The 25,895-nt window shown below is 31.8% G+C and overlaps 3 protein-coding genes across 3 annotated transcripts; all 3 read left to right on the plus strand.

Moving 5' to 3' along the window:
* The first annotated feature begins 3,768 nt into the window (after positions 1-3,768).
* Positions 3,769-6,044, plus strand: LOC137808818 (uncharacterized). Its single transcript, XM_068610099.2, has one exon. The coding sequence runs from the start codon at positions 3,790-3,792 to the stop codon at positions 6,007-6,009; it is 2,220 nt and encodes a 739-aa protein (XP_068466200.1). The 5' UTR covers positions 3,769-3,789; the 3' UTR covers positions 6,010-6,044.
* A 4,924-nt stretch (positions 6,045-10,968) lies between these two features.
* LOC137806109 (3-ketoacyl CoA thiolase 1, peroxisomal) lies at positions 10,969-16,449 on the plus strand. Its single transcript, XM_068606064.2, has 14 exons — positions 10,969-11,255; positions 11,527-11,600; positions 11,936-12,020; positions 12,212-12,338; positions 12,684-12,782; positions 12,868-12,935; positions 13,018-13,125; positions 13,450-13,527; positions 13,602-13,734; positions 13,831-13,927; positions 14,277-14,400; positions 14,780-14,888; positions 15,134-15,217; positions 16,223-16,449. Exons 1-14 carry the CDS (start codon positions 11,049-11,051, stop codon positions 16,267-16,269), a joined length of 1,440 nt encoding a protein of 479 aa, XP_068462165.1. The 5' UTR covers positions 10,969-11,048; the 3' UTR covers positions 16,270-16,449.
* An 822-nt stretch (positions 16,450-17,271) lies between these two features.
* LOC137806108 (BAT2 domain protein) lies at positions 17,272-24,362 on the plus strand. Its single transcript, XM_068606063.2, has 9 exons — positions 17,272-17,676; positions 18,413-18,610; positions 19,061-19,158; positions 21,511-21,598; positions 21,677-21,880; positions 22,327-22,583; positions 23,282-23,372; positions 23,460-23,670; positions 23,798-24,362. Exons 1-9 carry the CDS (start codon positions 17,509-17,511, stop codon positions 24,010-24,012), a joined length of 1,530 nt encoding a protein of 509 aa, XP_068462164.1. The 5' UTR covers positions 17,272-17,508; the 3' UTR covers positions 24,013-24,362.
* The last annotated feature ends 1,533 nt before the right edge of the window (positions 24,363-25,895 follow it).

Genomic DNA, 25,895 nt, shown 5'->3' on the forward strand with positions numbered 1-25,895 from the left:
ACAAAGTTAAGGGATGTAATGTGTCATCTACGAAGATGATAAAGTTATTTTTGAAGGATTCATACTATGCAAGTTTGAAACAATGCTCATCTTCTAAGAATCTATATAAAGGATTCAAGTTGAATGTGAAGAAATAAAAGAGTTATACTCATAAGTTTGTCGGTTTTTGCGGGTTAGTTAAACCTTTGTATTTCTTCATTGTGTGAAGTAAACTCCATGAGCTTAATTGTCATGTCTTTGAGATTACTTATTTTGAGGTTTTAGTATCCAAGGAAGATTAAGATGGAACAACTTGTTTGTGTGCTCATGATAATCACGACCGATTTGTGTACTTGTTGTAATCATTGATTGATTGATGAAACTTTTTAAACAGTTGTCTTAAATAAGAATTGAATGTAACTCGTGAGTTTGAATGAATCAATATAAAATTGTTATGTTATTTTTCTTTTGTTATATTAAATGATATATTGATTGTTGATGTGAGAGTATCCATGAATATATATATATATATATATATATAACTATTTAATTTTTTAAAAACTATGAACCCAAATAAAAGAATTAATTTTAAATTACAATTCAAATAAAATTACACAGATTGATTCAAATAAATTGTCTTTATAAAAAATAAATTTAAATAAGTTGCACCAAAGTATAAATTTTAAAAAACTAATTTTTTTAAAAATAATTTCAATTTCATGGGTGTAAATAAAAAATATAAATATATAAAATGAAATTCTAATCAATTTTTTAATAATTAATATTTCTCTCACTATTAACTTTATTTTTTTAAAATATTCAAATAAAATTCACTAAGATTAACAAATAATGAGTATGTACTTGTATTAATTACTATACATTAAAAATATTGATCTAATATTTGTTCCAAGTTTTTTGCATGGATATGTGAATTTGTTTGTCAACAACAAACAAGTTAAAATTTATTTTTACGATAATTAAACGTTAACATATTTCAAAATAATGAATGATATGTTGCATAAAGAATAAAAAACAAATCTTCTCCAAATATTTGATAGTTAGGTTTTAGGTTTATTTTCTTTGTAATATTAAGTACTTTATATTACAATAGACTGTTTACGTAATTAAAATTACTTAGAATGATTAAATATAATATGTTTATTTTGGTGACATTCTTAGTTTCAAAACAAATAATTATATAAAAGAACTTTAATCATAATTAACATAAAGGGTAAATTCCCTATCTAACACCCTTTACACTTTTATTTCCCTAACTAACACCATTTTTGTTTTTATTTTCCTATCTAGCACCCTTTTGTTTTTATTTCCCTATCTAGCACCCTTTTATTTTTTATTTCCCTATCTAACACCATTTAAAAAATAAATAAATAAATAATAATTTATTTATTTATTGATAATTTTAATTTTTAATGCATTAAAAAATAAATATTTTTAATGTTTAAAATAGTTAAAAATATAATTAATGAATAAAGAAATGAGTTTTTATAAAATAAAATAAAAAATTAAAATGTTTAGTTTAAAATTATTTTTTTTAAGAATGAAGAAAATAAAAAATTAAACCCTACAACAACATAAAAGTTGAATCTATAAACATAAATTAATATTTATTTTTATTATTATAGATGATGTAATCAAGTTAATTTCAAGTAAAAAATACATGACATAATTACAAAAAAACTAAAGTCAATTAGTATTAATTAATAGTGGATACACAAGTAATATTGAAGTGTCTATCCTAAATGCAAAATCCTAAAAAAAAAACTAATGTAAATGTTACACTTAATGCTTAAAAATGAGAAGCAAAAAATGAAAAAAAAAAGTTTAGAAAATAAAAAAAAGCAACAATAAAAAAAAAGAATGGTAGAAAAAAATAATAACTAAAAACATAAAAGATATAAAATAAAGGCAAAATAAATTAAGATAAAGATAAAAAATATATAAATAAATCCAAATAAGATAAATATAAGAGATATAAAGCGATACTAAATAAATATATGTTGATCATAAAAATGAAAATAAATTAAAGATGATCATTCATTTAATATTTTCTTCAATGGTACATTAAATAGTTTGTGCGAAATGAAACATAATTAATAACGAAAAGTGCACAATACAGTAATATTGGGACATATTCTTTATGTGTGTCATGGTGTTTGACATTTTTTTTCGATCATGTTGTTCTTTTATGTCCATATCAATCCTTATTTAACTTGGTTTTTTATAATTATGTCATCAATAATAATAAAAATAAATACTAATTTATATTTATATATTCAACTTTTATGTTGTTGTAGAATTTAGTTTTTTATTTTATTCATTCTTAAAAAAAATAATTTTTAAACTAAACATTTTAAATTTATTACTTTTTATTTTTATTTTGTAAAAACTCATTTCTTTATTCATTAATTATATTTCTAACTATTTTAAACATTAAAAATATTTATTTTTTAATGCATTCAAAATTAAAATGATAAAAAAAAATTAATTTATTATTTTTTAATTTATTTTTGAAATGGTGTTAGATAGGGAAATAAAAAATAAAAGAATGCTAGATAGGGAAATAAAAATAAAAGGGTGCTAGATAGGAAAATAAAAACAAAAGGGTGTTAGTTAGGGAAATAAAAGTGTAAATGGTGCTAGATAAGAAATTTACCCTAACATAAAACATGTCAATGTCATTTTGTATATTTATTTAATGGTAATTGATTTAGAAATACTTAGTTCTTAAAATAAACAGTCAATTTTTCAAGTCATCCACACATTTATGTCAGTTCAATAAATGATGTTAATTAGTTAAAATAATTAACTTATATGAAAACATTATTTCTGCACTATTAAATACATTTATGTTATTTTCTAATTAAAATATTATTTTTTTTCTTTCACTTGTAATTTTAGTCTTTTTAACAAAATTTCCAACTGGAAAATATTGCCAAATAAAATAAAAATTTTATTTCTAATTTATTCCCAAATTAATTATTTTATTCATAACGTGTTCATATTTTTTATTAGTTAATCTATTTATAAAATAAATAAACTATAGTATTGTTTTAAAACAAAATATTTATAATTTGTTCTTAAGAAACATCTAATTGTATGAGTAATAAATAATGTTACTAATAAATAAATATGTTACCACTAAATATGTTTTTTAATGATAAATTCTCTAATTTAAAATTTATTCATAGAAAATCATTTATTGATATAATAAGTTTTCTTCCAGTTTTTATAATTATTTATGAATAGATATAGTCTACTTATGTATAGTTTTTGTTAACATATGGATTTTGAGCTAATATTCTCATATTTTTTTGTATTTTTATTTTTAATAATTTTTTTTATGATGACAGATGATTGTTGTTACTCGATCTATCAATATAGTTTAAATGAGAAGTTGTACAGTGATGCATGAAAGAGTTGTAAAAAAAATGAAATCAATACTCATTGGTAAAGAATTATGGAAGTTATATATACCTATGTTTGTCTATAATAACCTTAATATGAAAAAAAATAGTATTTAGTTTGTTGAAGAAGGACCAAGTCAATGCATTTATTTTTAGTTGACTTTTTACATTCATGCCCTAAATATGCATGCAAGATGCCAAAATTTGTGGTTAGATGATAGAGAATCCATTCAAATAGGAACTAAAACTACGAAGAAGCTATAATTTCCTACAACCTTAACTGTCCACAAAGAAACCTTGTTTTCTGCATCACTATAAATAATGTCTTCTTCATTCTCTCATCTCACCACAACTTTCAGCCTTGGGCCATCCAAGGTGGTCAGACATGGCTCACCATTGCTCAAACAAGGCCCTTGGTCTTCTCATTTTTCTGTCTCTTCTTTCAACCATTTGTTCTGCTCAACTGGTTCCTGAATTCACCCATTCTGAACCAGTTGATCCAGCTGATGCAGTAGCACCAGCACCTGAAGTTGATGAAGATGGAGCAGAACTAGCCCCAGCACCATCTATAGAATTTGAAAATGATGAACCCCTAACTCCACCACCACCTGCAAAAACAAATGAAAGACTCAAAAAAGCTCATATTGCTTTCAAGGCATGGAAGAAGGCTATTCACTCTGACCCTTTGAACATAACTGGAAATTGGGTTGGTGAAGATGTTTGCTCCTACAATGGTGTGTATTGTGCTCCTGCACTTCATGATCCCACCATCAATGTGGTTGCTGGCATTGATCTTAACAATGCAGACATTGCTGGGAACCTCCCTGAAGAGTTACTGCACTTGGAAGATATTGCACTTTTCCACATCAACTCCAATAGATTCTGTGGTGTGATCCCACAGAACCTGCAGAATCTCACACTCATGCATGAGTATGATATCAGCAACAACCGCTTTGTTGGTAGCTTTCCCTCTGTGGTTCTCACATGGCCGAACTTGAAGTACTTGGACCTCAGATTCAACGACTTTGAAGGAGCCATTCCCCCAGAGCTTTTTCACAAGAATCTTGATGCAATCTTCTTGAACAACAACCGTTTCACATCCATCATCCCAGACTCTCTGGGAAACTCCAGCGCCTCTGTGATCACCTTTGCCTACAACAACTTCAAAGGGTGCGTTCCAAATTCCATGGGAAACATGAGGAACTTGAACGAGATTGTGTTCATAGGGAACAACCTTGGAGGGTGCTTCCCGCAGGAGATTGGAACGATGGAAAATCTGAGGGTTTTGGATTTGAGCGGCAATGGGTTTGTGGGGACTCTTCCTAACTTGTCGGGGTTGAAGAGTGTTGAGGTGATTGACATTGCATACAACAAGATGAGTGGATATGTGTCTAACTCTGTTTGCCAGCTTCCTGCGTTGAAGAACTTCACGTTTTCGCACAACTACTTCAATGGGGAAGCTCAGAGCTGCGTGGCGGAGGGGAATTCTTCGGTGGCTTTGGATGACTCGTGGAATTGTTTGCCGGGAAGGAAGAATCAGAAGGCGTCGATGAAGTGCTTGCCGGTGCTGACTCGGCCTGTGGATTGCGTGAAGCAGTGTGGTGGAGGCAAAGAGAATGAGCATAGCCATTCGCCAAAGCCATCTCCTTCTCCTAAACCTCTGACACCAAAGGTTGTACACTCTTCACCTCCTCCTCCAGTTCACTCCCCACCACCACCTCCACCTGTCCATTCTCCACCACCACCACCACCACCACCAGTCAACTCTCCACCTCCACCACCACCACCAGTCAACTCTCCACCTCCACCACCGCCAGTTTTCTCTCCTCCTCCGCCAGTTTTCTCACCACCACCACCCCCAGTTTCCTCTCCACCACCACCCCCAGTTCACTCTCCTCCCCCACCAGTTCACTCTCCACCACCACCAGTTCACTCTCCTCCGCCACCAGTTTCCTCCCCACCACCACCACCAGTTCACTCTCCTCCGCCACCTGTTTTCTCTCCACCACCACCCCCAGTTTCCTCTCCACCACCACCAGTTCACTCTCCTCCCCCACCAGTTTCCTCCCCACCACCACCAGTCTCCTCCCCACCACCACCACCAGTCTCCTCTCCTCCACCACCAGTTCACTCTCCACCACCACCCGTTTTCTCTCCTCCTCCACCCGTTTTCTCTCCTCCACCACCACCAGTTCACTCTCCACCACCACCCGTTTTCTCTCCTCCTCCACCACCACCAGTTCACTCTCCTCCACCACCCGTTTTCTCTCCTCCTCCACCAGTTTTCTCTCCACCCCCACCACCCTTAGTTTCCTCTCCTCCTCCACCAGTCTCCTCCCCACCACCTCCCCCAGTTTCCTCTCCACCACCACCAGTTAACTCTCCTCCTCCACCACCAGTCTCCTCCCCACCACCACCAGTCTCCTCTCCTCCTCCACCAATTTTCTCCCCACCACCACCAGTTTCCTCTCCACCACCCCCAGTGTACTCCCCACCACCACCGGTGTACCCTCCTCCACCACCAACATGGGATGATGTTTTCCTTCCACCACACTTTGGCGCTTCATACAAGTCACCTCCTCCACCAGTAATTGTTGGATACTAAAAGACTCTGCAATGCCATTAACATCTTTCTCCTTCTTTTTGCTATGCTTAGGTGGAAAACTGAACTTCATCGTGTCCATGGATTCTCTGTAACAACTTAAGGGGTTTCATCTCCTTCAATTCTAATTCTATAATATACATAAGGGGCTTCATCTCACTATATTCTAACATCTTCTTACTCCTAATCAACTCATTCTTTTTTAAACTTATGTCTTCAAAACTTCGTCCTAAGCTACTTAAAAATAACTAAATCGCATCTTTATAAACTCTAAAATTTTAATCGCTTCTTTATACATCTAATTATAATTTTAGATTCATAAAAATATCTAAAAAGAAGAAAAATAGCATCTCACATGCATAAGAAAAATTGATCAACCATAAATAGATGGTAAGAGTATAAATATATACGAGAAGGAGAATAAATGCTTTTGTCCCTATAAATTGAAAATATGTAATAATAGGTAAAAATAAATTGATAATTACAATAAAATACAAAAATTAATTTATAATTTATAAGTTAAAATTTCTTAAATAAATTACTTTGATGTATTTTATCAAATATTAAATGAATTAAATTAGTTTTTTTTATCATAAAGAATTTTAATAAATAAGAATACTAGAGTACTCTAACCCATATAAAAAAAACTCAATCAATTTTCGCCTCTTGGTGCCGATCAAGAGTTGGAGTGTGCCAACTTCTACATTTTCTTCCCAATTTTTTTTATCAACAAAAAAACGAATAAAAATATTTCAGTTAAAGATTTGATGTCATGTGAATGGAGCTGTAGTGTTGGAGTAAACAATGAAGTTTTAAGGTTGATATGTTTGGAAGGATTTTGAATTAGGATCCTTACCATAAATATTAATATTTGTAATAAAATAAATTTAAAAAAAAAAAGAAAAATCTCTTTAATAAAAATACAAGCAAAATACAAAATATTTCAAAATTAAAAAAATTATAAATTTTTATAAATGATTAAAATATTAATATTTATTGGGATGTAGGATGGTATCAAATAAACATTTTTGAAATGGATTTTAGTCTTTTATTTTTTAATGATCATATATAAGAATAGTTATATGATAATATTAAAATGACTTATTTTTTATAAAAACTTTATATATATATATATAAAGTTATAATTAATATCAGATATACAAATTATCTTAATAAAGGGTTAAATATATATTTTTTTGTCTAATATTGGTTTCTGATTTAAATTTTAGATCATTCAGATACTTGTAGCATGTATATGATTAAAATGGGTCTTTATAGTTGTAGCATGTATATGATTAAAATGGGTTTTTATAGTATGTATATTATTAAAATGGGTCATTATAGTATGCATATTATTAAAATCGATCCTTACATGAAATGATTAATGTTGTTTTTTAAAAATGATTAGTCTTTTTTCAAAATTCTGTGTTGTTTTGATGACAAAATAACTATTTCTAATGAGGTGATGAATTGAATATCTAATTGAACCAATTTCACATACAAAATTATATATTACAATTATTGTTTTCATACTACAAACACTTGTATAGTCTAAAGTTTGAAGTGAAAAAAAAAAACATATTTAACCCAATTAAAAATGGGTTAATTTAATTTAAAAGTTGTGTGACGTAGTTTTTTTGTAAGTTAGAAATTTGCCTAAATTAATCATATGTTTAAGATGAAGTGAATTTATTTAGTTAAACATATTCTTCAATTTATTTTTTATATTTATTGTAATACAAAGAATTATTTATTAAGGATTAGAGTCGATTTACACGCTAATAGGAATGGGAAAAGGTTATTTGTAATATTATAACAGTAGAAATAGAGTGATATCAAGATTTAATTGCTATAAAGAAAAAATTGTCTGCTTGTGTAATATAGGAGTAAAGGAAAAAAACAATTAAGTTATACAAATAATAAAGGAAAAGTAAGGAGTTTAAGATAATAATAATAGGCTTCTTCTTCCTGCACCCCTACATTTTTCTTCCTGCACGCCCACAATTTTTTAAATCTCGAAACTGACCTTAATCTTTTATTTGGAAAAGGACACCGTGGTTATCGGAAATAGGGATCTGGGAGTGTGCTACGGATTCATCAATCTGAAATTGAATAATTTTTTTTTCCGGATGAGGGAGTATTCTGGAAGCAATTTTTGCATAAATTATTGATTTTCGGATTGCTGAATCCAGAAGCCTAATTCTGTTGTGGATTTGCGGATCCAGAATTTTTTTTTTAATTACGGATTTCTGAATCCAAAATGCATATTTCTGTTACGGATTGGTGGATCCGAAATGTTTTTTTTTTTTTTGAATAATGGATTTTTGAATGTTAAATGCATATTTTGAATTACGAATTGGTAGATCCGAAATTTTACCGGAAGTGTCAATCCAAATATTTAAACATGATAATCTAGTTTCTAAAAACATGAGATTTATTTATTTATTTAAGATATGAATATTTATAAAAAAAAGTGTCACAATTATTATGATATTAAACTTATGTTTAGGATAATGTAGCATCATTAATATAAATTTTCTTTTAGTACAAGAAAATCAATAAATAAAAATCAATTTTAGAAACAAAAAATAATTAGTTGTTATAGGGACTTAATTAGAGATTATTTTAAAGACTAAACAAATATTGGTTCCTAAATAAGTTTCTATTATTGATAAATAGTTTCTAAATTGATATCTAATTAGTTATCCAAAGTTTTTGCTACCAAATTTCAACTTTGTAAAATTCCAATAAATATGAATATGATTTCAATGAATAAAGTAACTAATATCAACAAAATAGCCAACAAAGAGATGACAGATAGTGTTTACCGTGACTAACAATAAGAACCGTCTAGTCCTAACATCTAGCACGAGCTTCTATGTCACATGACCAAATGTCTAATGTGAGCGTCTAACGCTAGTCAAAGAAAAAAAGAATCCTGGGATATTTCACATGTAACATTCAACTTTGAATTTTCCCGAAATTCTTAATGGAACTGAATAACGTAGACTATTCACTCACTCACCATTTTCAACATTAAACAAATCCACAAAATATATAAAAAATCTTATCAAAGTATAAAACACAACTCAAAACTTATCTTTAGGCTAATAATGGTAATGAGTTTTTCTTCTCTACCTCCTCCTGACCTAAGTCTAATTTCAAACGTCATTTCTAAATTACAATTAAGATTTGTCAAGCCCTACTCCACAATGTAAACATTAAAGGTATCCAAGAATACTTACCTTTAGTCACCATAAATGCAAGCCAACTGCAAATTAGGGAGACAAGAGGAATTAAGGATCTTCAGAGGGAACACATGGCATACAACAAGAAAGGAGAAATAAAGAAGGGAGAAACTCGGAGTACAAGAAAGAGAAAAGTGAAAATGAACCTTTGAAACTTATTGATCATTTTCTTTTCTTCATATTATATTCATGACGCTACCTTTTTAATAACTAAAGCATCATAAAAATGGATGCTACATTATTAAAATATTACTACTTTTGCGTAGCTAAACTCACTCTACTTTTATAATTTTTTTATAAATTATTATATTTAAATTAATCTTTATGTCAAGTAGACTAATGCTATGCTTATATTATTTAATTTGAAACATTCATTTAATTTCTACTTTTATGTTTCTGAAATTGATACTAACAAATTCTTTATTATTTTTATTTTTTCTATTTTGAGTGTCACATTAGTCCACTCAATGTTTTCTATTTTAATTAGTGTCCCATTAAAATAATATAAGCATAACATCAATCTAACACGCACATCCACACACGTACAAACTCTACATACAACACATGTATTCACACACACTTACACACGCACCACACGTACAAAAGTACACGTACCCACACATTACATGCATACACACGTACATACACATGTAAACACAAATACACCTACACACATACACACTCATACACTCACACACGCGTACACACAAATTTCCTCACACATGCACACATCCATCCACACAAATTTACCAAATATAACAAACATTGCATATCAAGCACGGGAAGATCTAACACAATTAAAAATCTAAGAACCTGTAAATGAGATTTTGCTAAGTCAATTTTTACATATATTTTAAATTATAATTATAATTTTATATTCAGCTATTACGTTTTAAATAATTTTTGTGTGTATTATATGATTTTTAAAAAAGGTGTAAAAAGGAAATCACATTCGTTTGACCATATTTCCACCACTACAAACACACCCTTATTTTCGTGGTGGTTTCTCTCCATCTTTTATTGTGGAGTCAATAATCACTTTTGGACGGAGGTCGCGTTTCTCACGTGGTTTGCAAGAACTTTCTTAGTGCATTTCTTATTCATTGACCCACATGTGCTGCACAAAAAGCATTTTTAAATAAATAAAATAAACTTTAAAACAGAAAATAATTTATAAACTTAGCTTTTATTAAGAATCCATTATTTAAAAAAAACTAAGATACGCAATAAATTGATTTAAATTTACCAAAGAATTTAATATATTTTACTTTCTTACTTTTGAAAAAAAAAAACATAACATAAAATTTCCTAAGAAACAAGACATATTTTCAAAGCTACGAAGGTTAGACACTCTCTTAAATGGCGTGTTGATGTTCACTCTCTTAAATGGCGTGTTGGTGTTCGATGTATAACACCTGTATGATACGTATCCGTGAAGTGTCAAATTAAAAAATTATTTGTTAGATTTCTGATAATTCTAATACGGTTGTAACACAATTTTAAAAAGGAAAAATACATTATTTTTTTAAAAATTTAAACTTTATAAATTGTTATTATAATTATAAAAATAAAAAATCTGAAACATATTTGTGAACATAAATCTTTATTATAAATTTATATAATTTATAATATATAGATTTGTGTTCCGTATCTTATATTTTAAAATATGTATGTCTGTGTACATTTTAGAATATGTATCTCTGTGTTCATGTTCATGTCGTATCAGTGTTCGTATTTATTGTATATGCTGCATGCTTCAAAGTCAATGTCTCCCTTCTTAATCATCCATTATATATGTTTAGTCTGCTTTGTATAATCATAAAGTGTAATTGTTTCTCGTCTTCAGCACCAAACAAACACAAGACAGAGTACACAATACAGTACAGGTGGCCAAATATGAAGAAAGCAATTCAAAGACAGAGGGTCCTGCTTGAGCATCTTCAACCCAGTTCTTCAAGTTCGAATTTTTCGCACCAAACTCATCAATCTACGGATCTCTCAGTAAGTGGGTGTTTCATTTTTTCTTTTAAATTCCCCTGTTTTTCAAACTTTGATTTCTATCTTCAAGAGCTTATGTTGTCTTTGTTAATGGAATGTTAGTGCATAAGTTTGATGTCTTGCTAACTGAATGCTGTTCAGTTTGGTTGACTGTGACTTGTGAATGTTAAAGAGTATATGTTTAAAGTTTTTTTATTCTGGATTTGTTGAACCAACTTTCACTTTTATGTGGAAATGCTTTACTTTGTTTAAGTCTCTTTTCCATTTCTTGTAGGCTTCCTCATGTTTTGCTGGGAATTCTTCACATGGGCAAAGGGGTGGATCAGAAGATGATGTGGTGATTGTAGCGTAAGTTTACCTATATAAATAGTTCTATTGTGGGATCTTAATCGAGCTGAATTTGGATTTAAATAGATGATCTTATCAAAATTTCGGGTCAGATGAAGACATGTAAATCCATGCCATGAGCACCCTTACATAGGAAATACACATTCATGTAAAATTGTATGTCATTCAAATACTTGGACTAGTTTGACTGATTCTGTGATTTTCCTACTATCCGTCAAAGACTTGGAATAGTTTGATCAATGATATATCATTCAGGGATAAATCTGAGTATTTACTCTGTGATTGTATTAATGAGATTATTGGACCTTTTAGCTTTAATTTCTCTGCATAACCAGGGCATATCGAACTGCCATTTGCAAAGCAAAACGTGGAGGCTTTAAGGATACCCTTCCAGATGATCTTCTTGCCACAGTTCTGAAGGTAAGTCTTTGATTAATGAAAGAGATTGGAAATAAAAATAGTAAGTGTAAAAAGTGCTTTAGTGAACATTCATAATGGTTATGATTGGAACATGTCAACCTTGAAATATTTTGAGCTACTTTTGTTGATCAGTGGTTTATTTCTTTTACTTCTCTTTTGTTCTGTGGTTTCTAAACTGAGTTTTCCCATAGGCTGTGATAGAGAAAACAAATGTGGACCCAGCAGAAGTTGGAGACATTGTTGTGGGCACAGTACTGGCCCCTGGATCAGATAGAGGAATTGAGTGTAGAATGGCTGCCTTTTATGCAGGTTTCCCAGGTACATTTGACAATTTTCATTTGAGGATTGGTTTGGTGGTCTTTAGAGTCTGAAAAATGTGTAGGTCAAGTGTTGAGGAGGTTGACTTTGGTCACTTTCTCTATAAAGAGTTGAAACACTCCTGAAATGTCTGTATAAGGGTTGGGACATTCCTGAAGTGTCTCATTTTATTTTATTTATTCTTTGCTGATAAAAAAAAATCTTCATTAATATGTTATATGAAATCTTTGATTTTACTGAATGTAGAAGTACCGATGAGGTGGCTTCATATGATTATGCTTGTAGCTCATATGTACTTTAGCACGATTTCTAATATATGATGGATCTTGTTCAATTTTCAACCAGAGACTGTGCCTCTTCGAACTGTCAATAGGCAATGTTCATCTGGACTGCAGGCAGTTGCCGATGTAGCTGCTTATATAAAAGCCGGGTTCTACGACATTGGTCAGAATGAATGGATCTAAACTTTATATTAAAATTCCATGGCCTGGTTATTTCTTTAGCCTAATCTTCCTAATATTTCATGCAGGTATTGGGGCTGGATTGGAGTCTATGTCATATGACACTGTGAATAGGCTTAGCAACATTAACCCAAAGGTATGCAGAAGTTGTATATTTTGAAGTCCACATCTTCCTTTGAGACATGTTTGGCTTGACTTTTCATTATATTAATTAACAGGTAGAAACCTTTGCACAAGCCCGGGATTGTCTTCTTCCAATGGGGATAACTTCTGAGAATGTAGCACAGCGCTATGGTGTTACAAGGCTAGAGCAAGATCAGGCTGCTGTGAGTATGACACAAGTATTTAATATGCTAAGGGTTTGTTTTGGCAAATTTCTCTGTATAAAAGAAGAAAAAAGTAAAACGAGTGTCTTCATAACATAAGATAAAACTAGCTTATGCATGAGTTAAATGTCTGATTTTGTAGAAACTAAATCAGAGAGTTTCTATAAATTAGCTTTTGCATAAGCTAGTTTTAGCTAGTTTCTATAAATTAGCTTATTTCATTTTTTTATCCTAAAAGTGTTTGTAGAGAAGTTTGTCCAAACAGATCCTAAATACATATGAAGAGATTATTAGGATGCATGAACTTTTAATTTGCATAATTAGGTTGAGTCTCACAAGCGTGCTGCAGCCGCAACAGCATCAGGTAAATTCAAAGAAGAAATCATTCCAGTTTCTACAAAGGTGAGCATTAACTGCCAAATGATCTTTCCTGTAGTATTAGTATATTGGACTACTAATGATATTTGTTTTCAAAGTTTGTGGACCCTAAAACTGGAGTGGAGAAGAAAATTATTGTTTCTGTTGATGATGGTATCCGGCCGAACACAAATATAGTGGATTTGGCAAAGCTGAAGCCTGCATTCCACAAAGATGGAACCACAACAGCAGGTATCAAAGAACTATCTTTTGTTAATTTTGTCACTCTTTGGGGAAATGTTCTACCTTGTGAATATAATTGTTTTCAATCTCCTTTTTCAATTTCAGGGAATGCTAGCCAAATTAGTGATGGTGCAGGAGCTGTGCTCCTAATGAAGAGAAGAGTGGCTGTGCAAAAGGGGCTTCCTATTCTTGGAATCTTCAGGTAAACAATAACAGTGACCTGCAATTATCCTATAATGTGCACACTACCTGCATTTAGCCCTGAAATACATGTTTTCTTTTATCCAAACTTGATGTCTCTATAGAAGCTGCACTTTGAACTATTAATTTGATTAATTTAACACCAAACTACAAGAGAGTCTTAGAAGTTAATTCAGTTCTTGAGTGTTTGAGTAAATGTAAACTAACAAAACAGACATGTAGATGTAGGGCTATTATGCAATATATACTTACATTTGGCATCCTGCAGGTGAAGCTATTGAAAAATATTCATATATGTGTGTGTGTTTTGTAAAATAGAAATTCTTCTCACAAGTTAATTCGATTTTCAGGAGTTTTGCTGCTGTTGGAGTAGATCCTGCAGTCATGGGTGTTGGCCCAGCTGTTGCCATCCCAGCCGCTGTGAAATCTGCTGGTCTTGAACTTGGCAACATTGGCTTATATGAAATCAATGAGGTAAAGGTTTTAAGAGTTGCCATTACAGACATTGTTTTTAGAGAAACTTTTCTATAAACATTTTAAGTTATACGAGAAGAAATAAGGAAGTAAAATGCATTGAACTCTTCTCATAAACTGTAATCAAATTATACATCTTTCCTCTGGGAGAAGTTAAATGACAGAGTTTCTGTAAAAGTTAGTCCACAAATTGATTTTCACTTATGGAAGAAGCTAACTTTATTTTACTCTCTGATTTTCTTCAAGTGTTCAGAAGAAAAATTTATTCAAATAGAGTCTTAATTAATAGGCTAATAGCTACTTTTTATTGCATGTTTTCAGAGCCAAAGTCACTTCAATAATCTTGTACTAAGTGTTTATCAATATAATGGTTTTGTAGGCCTTTGCATCACAGTATGTTTATTGCTGCAAGAAATTGGGACTTGATCCCAGAAAGGTCAATGTCAATGGTGGTGCCATTGCTCTTGGACATCCTTTGGGTGCTACAGGTGATGTTTTCATCAGAAATTTATCTTACTTTTTCCCCTTACTATTTTCTTATTAAATGGAAGAGACAAAATTCTCCAGAGAGGCACATCTTTACATTACTGTAACATGTTTACTCATGTATATTTCATCTTAAAACCAGGACAAGCCATCTTACACTTACAGTTGAACAGATTAATTCTGTTCATCTATCATGAACCTAATGCTGACTTTGTTGGTGAATTTTCATGCTACCCTTTTATGACAGGTGCGCGCTGTGTTGCAACTTTGTTGAATGAGATGAAACGCCATGGCAAGGATTGTCGCTATGGTGTAATCTCCATGTGCATAGGTAGGTGATTTCTTCTTTTTGGCCTCTCCATCTCACACATACAAGTCAAAAGAATTGTATATTTGAGAAATTAGTTTTGTGACAAATTCATATCACTCCAAAATTGGGAGATAAGTTTTGTAAATCATTTCAAGGTTGGAAAACTTGTTTCAGCTGTTCTTGTAAGTTGACACTAGTAACCTGGCAAATGTATACCTAGTTATGTAGAAGTTTATCCGAACAAAACCTACCCGGTTTAATATTAATTTTTGGAGAGGCTAAATGAAATAGGTTTCTACCAGAAGTTAAAAAATAGCTTATGAGAGAGAATTATTTCATTTTCTTTCTTATTTGCTTCTTTGTATGTGTTTATGAAGAAACAGCCTTTCGGCCGAATGACTTCTCGGATGAGTCAAACCATTTTGACTCATCCAATAAGTCATTCGGCGTATCAGTTGAGAAAGGGAAGTAGGAAAGTAGTTTGTAGAATAAGTTAGCATATTTATTTCCAGAAATTGTTTTGTCTTAGACTTGGGAAAAAGGCACAAGAGAGGTTCTATAGAATTAAAAGCGAAATGGAAATAAGAACATGATGAGTAAACACAAGTAGAAAAGTTAAAGTTAGTGACTAAACTTAGGAGAAATAAACAGATTAATGGTACATGCATGTGAGAGTTTAAGAGTGCTATTCCTTTCTATTATGAAGTGAATTTAAGCCTAACTCAACCTCATAAAACTGGCTTATAAGGGGAGGTTTACACCACTTATATACAATGAAATATTTTCATTTTTAGTCCATGTGAGATCTCCAATACATCCCTCATGCCGAGAGTGACAGCTCGTGCGTGGGACGTTATATTATGGATGATCCGATAAAGACCTGATAACAAGTGTCAATAAACAATCGTTAGGATATGTTCGAAATGACTCTGATACCTATTAACAAGTAGACTTTAAACTTAATTCAACCTCATCGAACTTCATAATACTTTCCATATAACATTATTGAAATGTGCATAATTTCAGGGTCTGGTATGGGAGCTGCTGCTGTATTTGAAAGGGGAGAGTATTGAAGATTTGTGCAAGTTTTTATGGTTAGAATAAATGATATTTGTTCACAGGATACTTATATTATTGGACATCATTTGAAACTCTCTATTTTGAATTCAGTTTGATGGGAATGTCACAAAAAGGTGGCAGTGTGGACAAGTTATAACCATTATTATTAAATGATAAATAGCTCTTTCAATTCACATGAACATTGAGTAAATCACTAATAGTGGGTTTGAATGGAAAAAAATTAGAGGAAAATAAATCTAAATATTAGTTTTGATTATTGAATACTTTTTATCTGATTAAATTTAAATTTTGTCTTGAAAGTTGACATGTATATAAATATTTTAAGAAAACTATATTATGCATAAAATTAAACACTTTTTTTATATGTAATTATGAAGAATTTACGAAAGCATAGACTGTGCGTGATTTATTGCAGAATCTAGCAGTATTTATTTTACAATCTTATATAAATACCTTTTCAGTTAATTATTTAAGTTATTTCCGCATTTTAATCAGCATTTTTAATAGCAATCACAACATTATAAAAACTAATTTTTAAAATTTCAAAACGAGTAACCTTGTTATAACTTTAACAATTTAATCTAAATTTTTTTAACCATACTTTCTTTTTCTTATTGTTATATCAAAACTTTAGGAAAATTATTAATTTCACTTTTTAAATCAAGATAAATAACCATTAAGAAAAGGTTATAAAAGAGGGTTTTTGTTTGTCATTTCTAAATTTTATAAAAATATTGAATCTGTATATTTCTTCATCTTCTAATTTATTGAGATGTTATTGAGATTTTTTTTAAAAACAAAATCATAACGAAATATGCAAAATCGACATTATTTTAGATTGGTCGATACTAATTTTTTAACTTAAAATCAAAATAAAATATTTATTTTAAAATATATAGATTAAACAATCATACAAATACAAAACAATGTCAATTTTTTTTATTAGTTTAATTAATAATTAGTTATACAAACCAACAAGTTCACTTAACAAAAACACACATAATATGACGTAAAAACGACGTGGTCTTGTTTCGTCGTTCACACGCTTAAAAGCTCGAAAACGACGTTAGCATTGCTTTGCTAGCACAGTCGCATCTTCCACCCAAATCCAAAACGACAGAACACACAACAGATCGAAATTCCATAGCGTAAGGAACAACAACAATCCCATTCACTGTTCTTTCACCAATTCCCCAAAAAACCTCTCTCATTGGAATCTCCACACAACAAAAATGGAAGACAAAACGCAGTCCGAGAGTAAGCAAAACGACGACGACGAAGTTGCGCCAAAACCACAACTGCCTAACCCGTCGTCGGGAGGGTGGGGATTTTCGCCGTTCTCGTTTCTCTCCGATCTTCAGAAAGCCGCCGCTGTTGCCGCCGAAGAGATCTCCCGCAATGTGCGTTTCGAAACGGCACAAAATGGATGTGCCGTTTTGTTTTATATTTTGGTGTCAACCAATGCATTCGCTTCAATCTATGACTTTGTTGTTGATTTGTGTTATTTAATGTGGTTTTCCCTTTTTGTTATTGTTTTAATTTATGTAATGGTTTTATTATGAAACTTGGCCTATCGGATTTCTGTAGTGTGTTGCATTTACTGTTTTTGGCTGGCAATTTTTTTTTACTAATTTAGCTGATAGTGAGTTCGTTAGTGTTGAATTCTGAAGTTCAACATAAGGCTTTCACAGCGTTTACATTTTATTATTTTTTATGGAGAATATATAAGGGTTATTTTTGGTTGGAGTAAAAAATGGTTATGTGAGAAAGAGGTTGATTCTTTATTTTTCCCTTATATTCTGTCTTAATTGCTTAGAATAGATTATATTGAATGAAAAAGTAGACGTATTGCTGTCTTGGAAATTATTTATTTGTTGTGGATTATTAGGAAAGAATGATTGAAGAGGACCATGGAAGGGTTATGTTCGATTGGAGTCAAAATGGGTGTGTGTGGAAAGATATAATGCTCTATTCTTCTAATAAACCATACCTTATTTACTTAAAATTGATAATATTGAATGAAAAAGTAGAGACATTAATATTTTGGAAATTATTTAGATTTGGAGGATTATTGGGAATGATCATTGGAAAGGTATCAAATTATTTGTTATGAATCAATGGGGTTTTGAAATGCAGGCTGCTGTAGTTGCACAGACAGCATCAAAGGGCATTGCGGAGTTGCAAATTGAACCTGAAGATTCAGAATCTTCCAAAGAGGATGAAGGGACTGAAGATTTTGCACCTGAGAAGGAAAGTGACGATGAGAGTACCAAACTGCGAAAATCTGCTCTTGATAGATTGGAGAAAGTCAGTGAAGATTCACTACTTAGCCAGGCAAGCATATAAAGATACACTTCCTTGGGGGGTTTGGGGTGGGTTAATTTGCAATTTAGATGTTAGAATTTATTGGATTTGACCATCCAGGTCTTTGCATATCATTCTTTTTTATTCATATGTCTTTGCTATGAATAGGAAAATATGCAGATTTCCGGTTCAGTGTTCTCTATCCTTTTGCTCATCTTTTACACTGATTTTTTTGCTGTTTGGTTGTTGGAACCAGTACTATCTAGCTTCTAGAATATGCTTCTATAGGTCTTACCTGTTATAGGTTTGATTTTGTCTAATCATTGTCATGGGTTGTGAGTAACAGCGAACAACATTTTTAGGGAGGACAATTGACTGCCTAGTAGGAATAATATCTGTGTTTGGATGCAAATTTTATGCTTTTAGGTAGTCTGTACTCATACATTAAGCAGTCATACCCGAGCTACTTAATGTGTGTAGGGTTTGAAGGCTTTTGATAGCTCTGTGGAGACTTTTGCATCTGGAGCATGGAGTGCTTTAGGAAATGCATGGAGAGGGAGCACTGATTTTGTTCAGCGGTATAATTCATTGCTATATTTGTTTATTTATGTAAAATTTTTATTTTAACAGTGACCGATGTGGAGGTTGGTTTAAGTCTAGTAACTGATCACTGTTCTGGTGGTGATATGTTGATACTTTGATGGAAATAAGCACCTATGCTACTTGTGAACATGTGACTAGTGTTCGGTGTTGTATTATGCAATTTTCTTAAAGGTGAATTAAGTAGTGAACCAATATATGCTTTACTGTGGACCAAACGACCTGCAAACTGCTACTGTGGTTAATCTTTGTATGCAGTAGTTAATAAATTGGTTCTGTTCACCTCATCCAAGATTATACCATCTTTTGCTCAATACATTCCACCTCTACTTTCTCTCTAATGTATTTCCTATCTTATATTTACTCATCCGTCATGTTACCTCATCTACAACACTGTATATGCTCTTGTTGACTCTTTACTGCCCCCACATTCAGGATTAAGAGTGCTATGGATAAATGAATTTGACATATTTTCTGATGTTATACGCTTATGGAATAAATTGATGCGTTTTTTGTTGAGGGTGGGGTGTTATCTTATGACTTGTGTATGGATTTACTCGGTCTAGTTGGGTTACTCTGCAATTTTCTTAAAAGCCATCTTACTCTACAATTTTTTAGTCTTGGTTAGTAAGGATTTATGTTTCTTTTTTATATATAAAGGAAGTAATTTTACCAGAGAAGGGAGACAAAAATTAAATTGAAGAGGATAAGATACCATCTAAGATTAATTCATTTAATTCAATCTTAATTTTTAGGGTGTCACATTATATCTTATGCACATCACTTTCTTTCATCCTAAAATGATTGCCTGACTTCAAATCTAATATAGACAAATTTACAGCTCTCCATATTTCATCTAACAGCTCCTCTATGACTGGAATAAGAAACTTTTTGGATGTTCTTATGTTATTTAAAGCCTTGTAGTCAGTACAAAACCTCCAACTGCCATCCTTTTATTTTAACCAAAATTAAGGGACTAGAATACAGCCTTGCGCTTGGTCTAATGAGGGCTGCAGCAAGCATATCTTTTACAAAAGCTTCAGCAGCCTCCTTTTGATGATGGGGATATCTATACATCTCACCATTCCTCGTCACCTACATCACTTGTTCCTTGAAATTTGCCTCAATCTTTCCCGACCCTTTTATCCATTCATATCCCAAGATTACATCTGCTCTCCCTATTCAAACAAATAAAAATATTTTTTTACATTTGATACTACTGGCCCATCCTGAAGTACAGCTGATGATGTTGGGCCTCAAGTTCCTTAGAGTAGCAGGCCTGGTCATGCAATTAGAAGACCACATGGAGGGAATGATTTCATACATCAAGTTTTCTTTTCTATTGTCTGCAACATTTGTAAGTTGTAATGTAACTACCATGTTGTTTGTTGATAAATTCATATATTTATTCTCTGTTGTGGGTTCTACTGGTATAGTTACCTTTTTTGTGTAAATAGTCTAGGCTCTAAAAGTGTAAGGTTTTTACAATGTCATCTAATCACAAATTGTCATGCATGATAAGTTTATAGACTTCTACTATGGTTATATTAAAAGTCACACGAACATTTATTTCTGGTTGATTGACAATGTAAATATTTTTATACTGATAACTTATAGAATTTTATTTTTCTTTGGGTTGTATATTCTTTCTTGATGTTTTTGGAAATTAGATATTTTGTTTGTCTGTTATTATACTAAGAGGCCCGACACACCTTCACTTTATGCTGTACCTATTTTCTTAGTTATGTTTTAAATGCAACTTCCTGTTTGTGCATATTATATATTTTATTTTTATTTTTTTTCATTTTGAAAGGAATGATGTAGCATGCTTTTCACAATACATAAGCTAATTTTCAAATGGATATTCTACAATATGCGCATTCAGACTCTGCTTTGGGAGATTAGGTTTTGGTGGTTCCTTGCAAGAGCTCAGGCTCTCTCTACTTTCATTAATAATATTCTCATTTTACCACGTTCTATTAATAAATTGTTTAGATAAGGCTTTCAGCGGTCCTTAAATTTCTGGTATAGATATATCTGTATTATAATTGCATAAAACCACTCAACTGCCTTTGCTCAATTCAAATATGATATATTTTTAATTTTTCTGCTTTCTTTTCTTCCTATCTTGTTCATATTTAATTTGTGATTCTGATACTGTTGACTGAGAAAAATGTATAATTTTTTATTATAATCCTGCAAGTCACTTAGCATGGTTTAATTTTAGAATACTTCACTAATGGTATAAAACATGAGGTTTCTTCTTTTCTTACAACAAACTTTCTGTTTAAAGGCTATGAACCTGAATGATGTCTCCTTGTGTTCTGTAGGCTCGAAAATTCTGCTTCAAACCTTTCAGGGTCTTCTCAGCATGATGGGCCAGGAACTGCTGTTTCTAATGCATCTTCTCTATTAGAGGTTTGGAGAATTTTTTCATTTAATATTTTTTTATCAGTAATTAGATATACATGCATATTTCTATTCATTGTGATACAGACAGGAAGAGCCTTTACTGCAAAGGGAATACAAGTGCTTGAATATGTTGGTAAGGAAACAATGGACCTATTAATCAATGAAACTGGAATTGAGGTTGAGAAGGATAACAAACAAGGTGAAGAACAAAATGACGAGGATCAATTATCAGAGGAAGTGACTTTTGATCGATGCTTTTACATTTATGGAGGTCCAGAGCAATTAGAGGTATCTTATTGTTAAAAGATATAGAAATTTTCTCATGATATCATTTCCGAGTCTTAAAAGAGTATTTTTGAGTTTTAACTAATGAGTGAGTAAAATAGGTTCTTGGAGAGATCTTTTGTTTTCTTAATTGAGTTCATCCAGCTCAACTTGAATTACTTAGGGGCTCGAAGTGGTTTCTGGATATGAGGCTTCTTGATTGGAAAGAATCCCTTAAAAGTGGTTTCCATATTTCATGGTTTGTTTCCTTATTTTGTTTAGAATTAGAGATCTAATATTAGTATGAAGAGGGTTGGTGCATTGTGTTTTGTAACCATATCACTGCATATCATCAATAATTTGTTCTCTTTTCCCCTCCTCCTCCTTCGTCCCTATAATTTCAACACTTGATGTGTTAAATTCTGCTTTTTAGATTGTGGTTTAAAAATAATTTCATATGCATTACTCAGGAACTGGAGGCTTTGTCTAGTCATTATGCCTTGCTATTTAACCGAAGAAAAGTTAAGTTATCAGCTGAACAAAAGTCTGTACATGATGGGAAGCTTAAAGAGGTCCAACACATTTTTAATTTGAGTGCTGAAATTGATAGCAGTAATACTGATTCAAACAAAGGAAAGACAATAAAGAAAGGAAACGAAGGAAGCAGTGATGAGATGAAGAATTTACACGATTCAAGTGTTGGCAAGGCTGCTGAAATGGCTGCAGGGTAATTTAACTTGCCTAATAATTATTGATGTCCTATTCACTTACCACTTTTGCCATAAAATCGAGTTTAAAGTGGTCTATTTATTATATACTGAAATATTACATATCTCTATGATCCAAAAGAAAAATGGTTAAAGTTCTATATGCAAGGATGTCAATGGACGAATTTAGAAAACCTACGAGATGCATTTGATTTGGATGATTGTATGCATGATAAGATAGATAGCATGTACTTAACATTAGTAAAAGCAAACAAAGTTTGAAATGTGTTTGTCTATCACTTTACTACAAGTGTGATGAGCGAACTATATCAAAAGCTTAAGCCATTAGGTTAATACCCATGGATGGTTTTACTTACATCTAACACATTCGCTTACATCCAAGAACCCTTTGGATAACAATGCACAGCTACACTACTTATTCTATAATTTTGTGTTATTAGAATGAAGGGTGGTAAGGTAAGCAAGGATAGAGTCTAAACCGCATGGCCATAGAGGCTCTCATGAGCAAACTATCCCAAATGCTTAAATGATTATATATAATATTACATCTCTGTAATATCGTAGCCCTTTCCAATTTAGATTCTGGTTATTTTGAGCAGTCTGATCGTTATGCTTGTTCACCATATGCACATATAGATTAAGTAAGCCCTCCTTACTTCATTATATTATATGCTATATTTGATGTTTCTTGTTGCAGTTTCACTAATGCCTTATCTGGACTAGCTGCTCATGATATAGTTCAGAGAACTACTGCAAGATTGGAATCACTTCATTCCGAGGGAGTTCACGTACGATAAAATATAATGGAAAAAATTTATTCTTATCACATGAGGTTGTCGTAAAAGTGAGTAAAATGGGGCTGCTTTTCTTTGCAGAGACTGTCCGAAATGTGCTGTTTTGCTGTGTCTCAACTTCTAGTGTTTGGAAAATCCATCATTTCTCATGCCAATAAGATTGAAGACGATGATGATGATAAGGCAAACATTGAGTGGCCGGAAGACGTTACTGCAAAAGCTAATATCATAAGAGTAAATGCCCAAACAATGATAGGATATGTGGAAGCAGTTTCTAACAGCTTTATTACAGGTTGGTTTTTTACTGATTTCACCCTTCATTATAATCACATTGAACTATGTCCGCTGTATTTGTATGCCTTGAATTTCCATTATTCTCAGCTCACTGAATCATTTAACATTTGGTATGTATTTATCAGGCATATCTGATGTAGCAGAGGCCTATCAAGCTGCCATTAAAGCTGTTACCACTGAGTCTCATGCAGTTGTTCCCCATGCATCATCAGTTCAGGAAAAAGCCAGTGCCTTTTCTGAGAACCTTCAAGCTGATCAAACCACAGCGGTTTGCAAAATCCAGGAAGGAATGCAATTTTTAGCTCACGTTCTCATTTCAACCTCAATGAATGCTGCTTGAACACTTCTATATGTTATTATTTGTAAATAGTCACAGTTTAATTAGATAAATGATACCCCACTCAACTATGCTATATAGTTTATGTTGGTTTTAGACTTTTAGTAACTGGGGCAAGTCTGTCCTGATAAATTGTTTCATGCAACCGTTTTATTCTTTAATTCCTCAATTCAGTCGGTCATATATGAAGAAAGTTTAGATATGCACATGTATGTAATCAATTATTCGCTGTCATTTGCAGTAGTCCAAGTTGGGATCAATTGTTGATTACATAACTGATGTGTACATGTTTATTGGCGTGGTAGCCATTTTCATTCTGTATACATGAAAAAATCATCACTTTGTTGGAACTAGATTTCGGATCTCAATTCGATGAAGTTCTATGAATTCTTCAATGTTAGGTAACGAACTGTCAAATTTATGTTTGGCTGATGTAGAGATTTTGTAAGCTTCGCCTGCCATGTTCTGACCCTTTTTACATTCTGATCACTGATTACTGAATTAGGTCCTAATTGATTAATGATTTCTAATGGCTTGTTCTTAAAACAACTTTAGTAGCTATTTCTTATTACATTTATTAGTAGACCGGAACAAACACCAATTCGCTCGAAATGGCGTATTGGTAAGTTATGGTGTAATCGGTTGATCATTAATTATATTGTATGAGTTGAAATATCTTTAGCGGACTGTGTTTCCTGCACCTCCATATCTTCTTCTGCCATCCCTATATACAATATGAAAATACATTTTTATCTTTTTACCTCATCCTATAGAGTAATTTTCGGATTATGTAATCCAAAAATTAATCATGCATATGAAAAAAGGCTTTTGAATTATGTAATCCGGAAGCTAATTACAAATTTAGAAAATGACTTTCGGATTATGTAATCAGAAATATTATAGAGGGGTATTTTTGGAAATTTTAAAATATATGGAGGTGAGAGAAGAAGGTATGGAGGTGCAGGAAGAAACAGTCTCTTTAGTGTTATTTGAAGAAAGAAAGGACGGTATTTCTTCATGCACCTTTACATTTTTCTTCTTGCATTCCTACATTCTTTAAAATACCAGAATTATCCTTGATAATTTGGGTGATTTAGGAAATAAGAATTCTGTAAGTGAAAGATGTTTCCAGAATAGGGGTTCTGTTTTCTAGAATAAAAAATCCAAAAGGCAAAAAACCATTATGGATTATCTCTTCTCGAACACATTTTTTTAATTTTTAGAATAGAAAATTCGGAATTCATAAAATTTGTTCCGAAAATATTTCACATAATTTAGAAATCATTTTTAAAAGTAATAAAATTATCTTTTTTGAAAATGATGGGGTGCAGGAAGCCATTTGATGGGGGTGCAGGGAGAATCACCCAAGAAAAGATTTAGAAGTTAGAAAAATTATCAAAGTTCAAATGAAAAAACTAATGTCTTACCTTAGACTTCATGAACAAGAAACATGTTTCACTGAATTACTCACAAGAGATTAGGTCATCTACAAATATTGTAGTTAATAAATAAATAATTTCTATATATAAATAAATAATTATTTTGTTCACTTTAAAATTGATCTATTTTTGTGTGTTTTATTTTTTCTTTTCTCTTAAGTTTCTACGAAATAAAAGAGATTCTTCCATTTATACAAATTTCAAGGTGCATGGAATAGTGTGTGTGGCAGCACTATGCTCTCTATTGGAGAACTGTCAAGAGAGGGAAGACCATTTATACTTTCCATACTACTTTTCATTTCACTTCCCAATAACTCTTTTTTTATTTAATATTTTTTTTTTTACAAAGTTTTCAACAACATTAATTACATTTTCCTCATTTATATATTTTGTTTCTCATGCTTAATTATTTAATTTACATATATTGATTATGTTATAGAAATAAAA

The sequence above is a fragment of the Phaseolus vulgaris genome, chromosome 3 (assembly GCF_051622355.1).
Source record: "Phaseolus vulgaris cultivar YP4 chromosome 3, ASM5162235v1, whole genome shotgun sequence".
Classification (NCBI taxonomy): Eukaryota; Viridiplantae; Streptophyta; class Magnoliopsida; order Fabales; family Fabaceae; genus Phaseolus; species Phaseolus vulgaris.

Bases quoted from the DNA above. Each gene is read 5' to 3' on its own strand.
- LOC137808818 (XM_068610099.2), top strand. From the start codon at position 3,790: ATGGCTCACCATTGCTCAAACAAGGCCCTTGGTCTTCTCATTTTTCTG.
- LOC137806109 (XM_068606064.2), top strand. From the start codon at position 11,049: ATGTTTAGTCTGCTTTGTATAATCATAAAGTGTAATTGTTTCTCGTCT. The intron at 12,783-12,867 runs GTCAGAATGAAT...TATTTCATGCAG, and splicing joins AGCCGGGTTCTACGACATTG to GTATTGGGGCTGGATTGGAG. The intron at 14,889-15,133 runs GTGATGTTTTCA...CTTTTATGACAG, and splicing joins ACATCCTTTGGGTGCTACAG to GTGCGCGCTGTGTTGCAACT.
- LOC137806108 (XM_068606063.2), top strand. From the start codon at position 17,509: ATGGAAGACAAAACGCAGTCCGAGAGTAAGCAAAACGACGACGACGAA. The intron at 17,677-18,412 runs GTGCGTTTCGAA...TTTGAAATGCAG, and splicing joins CCGAAGAGATCTCCCGCAAT to GCTGCTGTAGTTGCACAGAC. The intron at 21,881-22,326 runs GTATCTTATTGT...TGCATTACTCAG, and splicing joins GAGGTCCAGAGCAATTAGAG to GAACTGGAGGCTTTGTCTAG.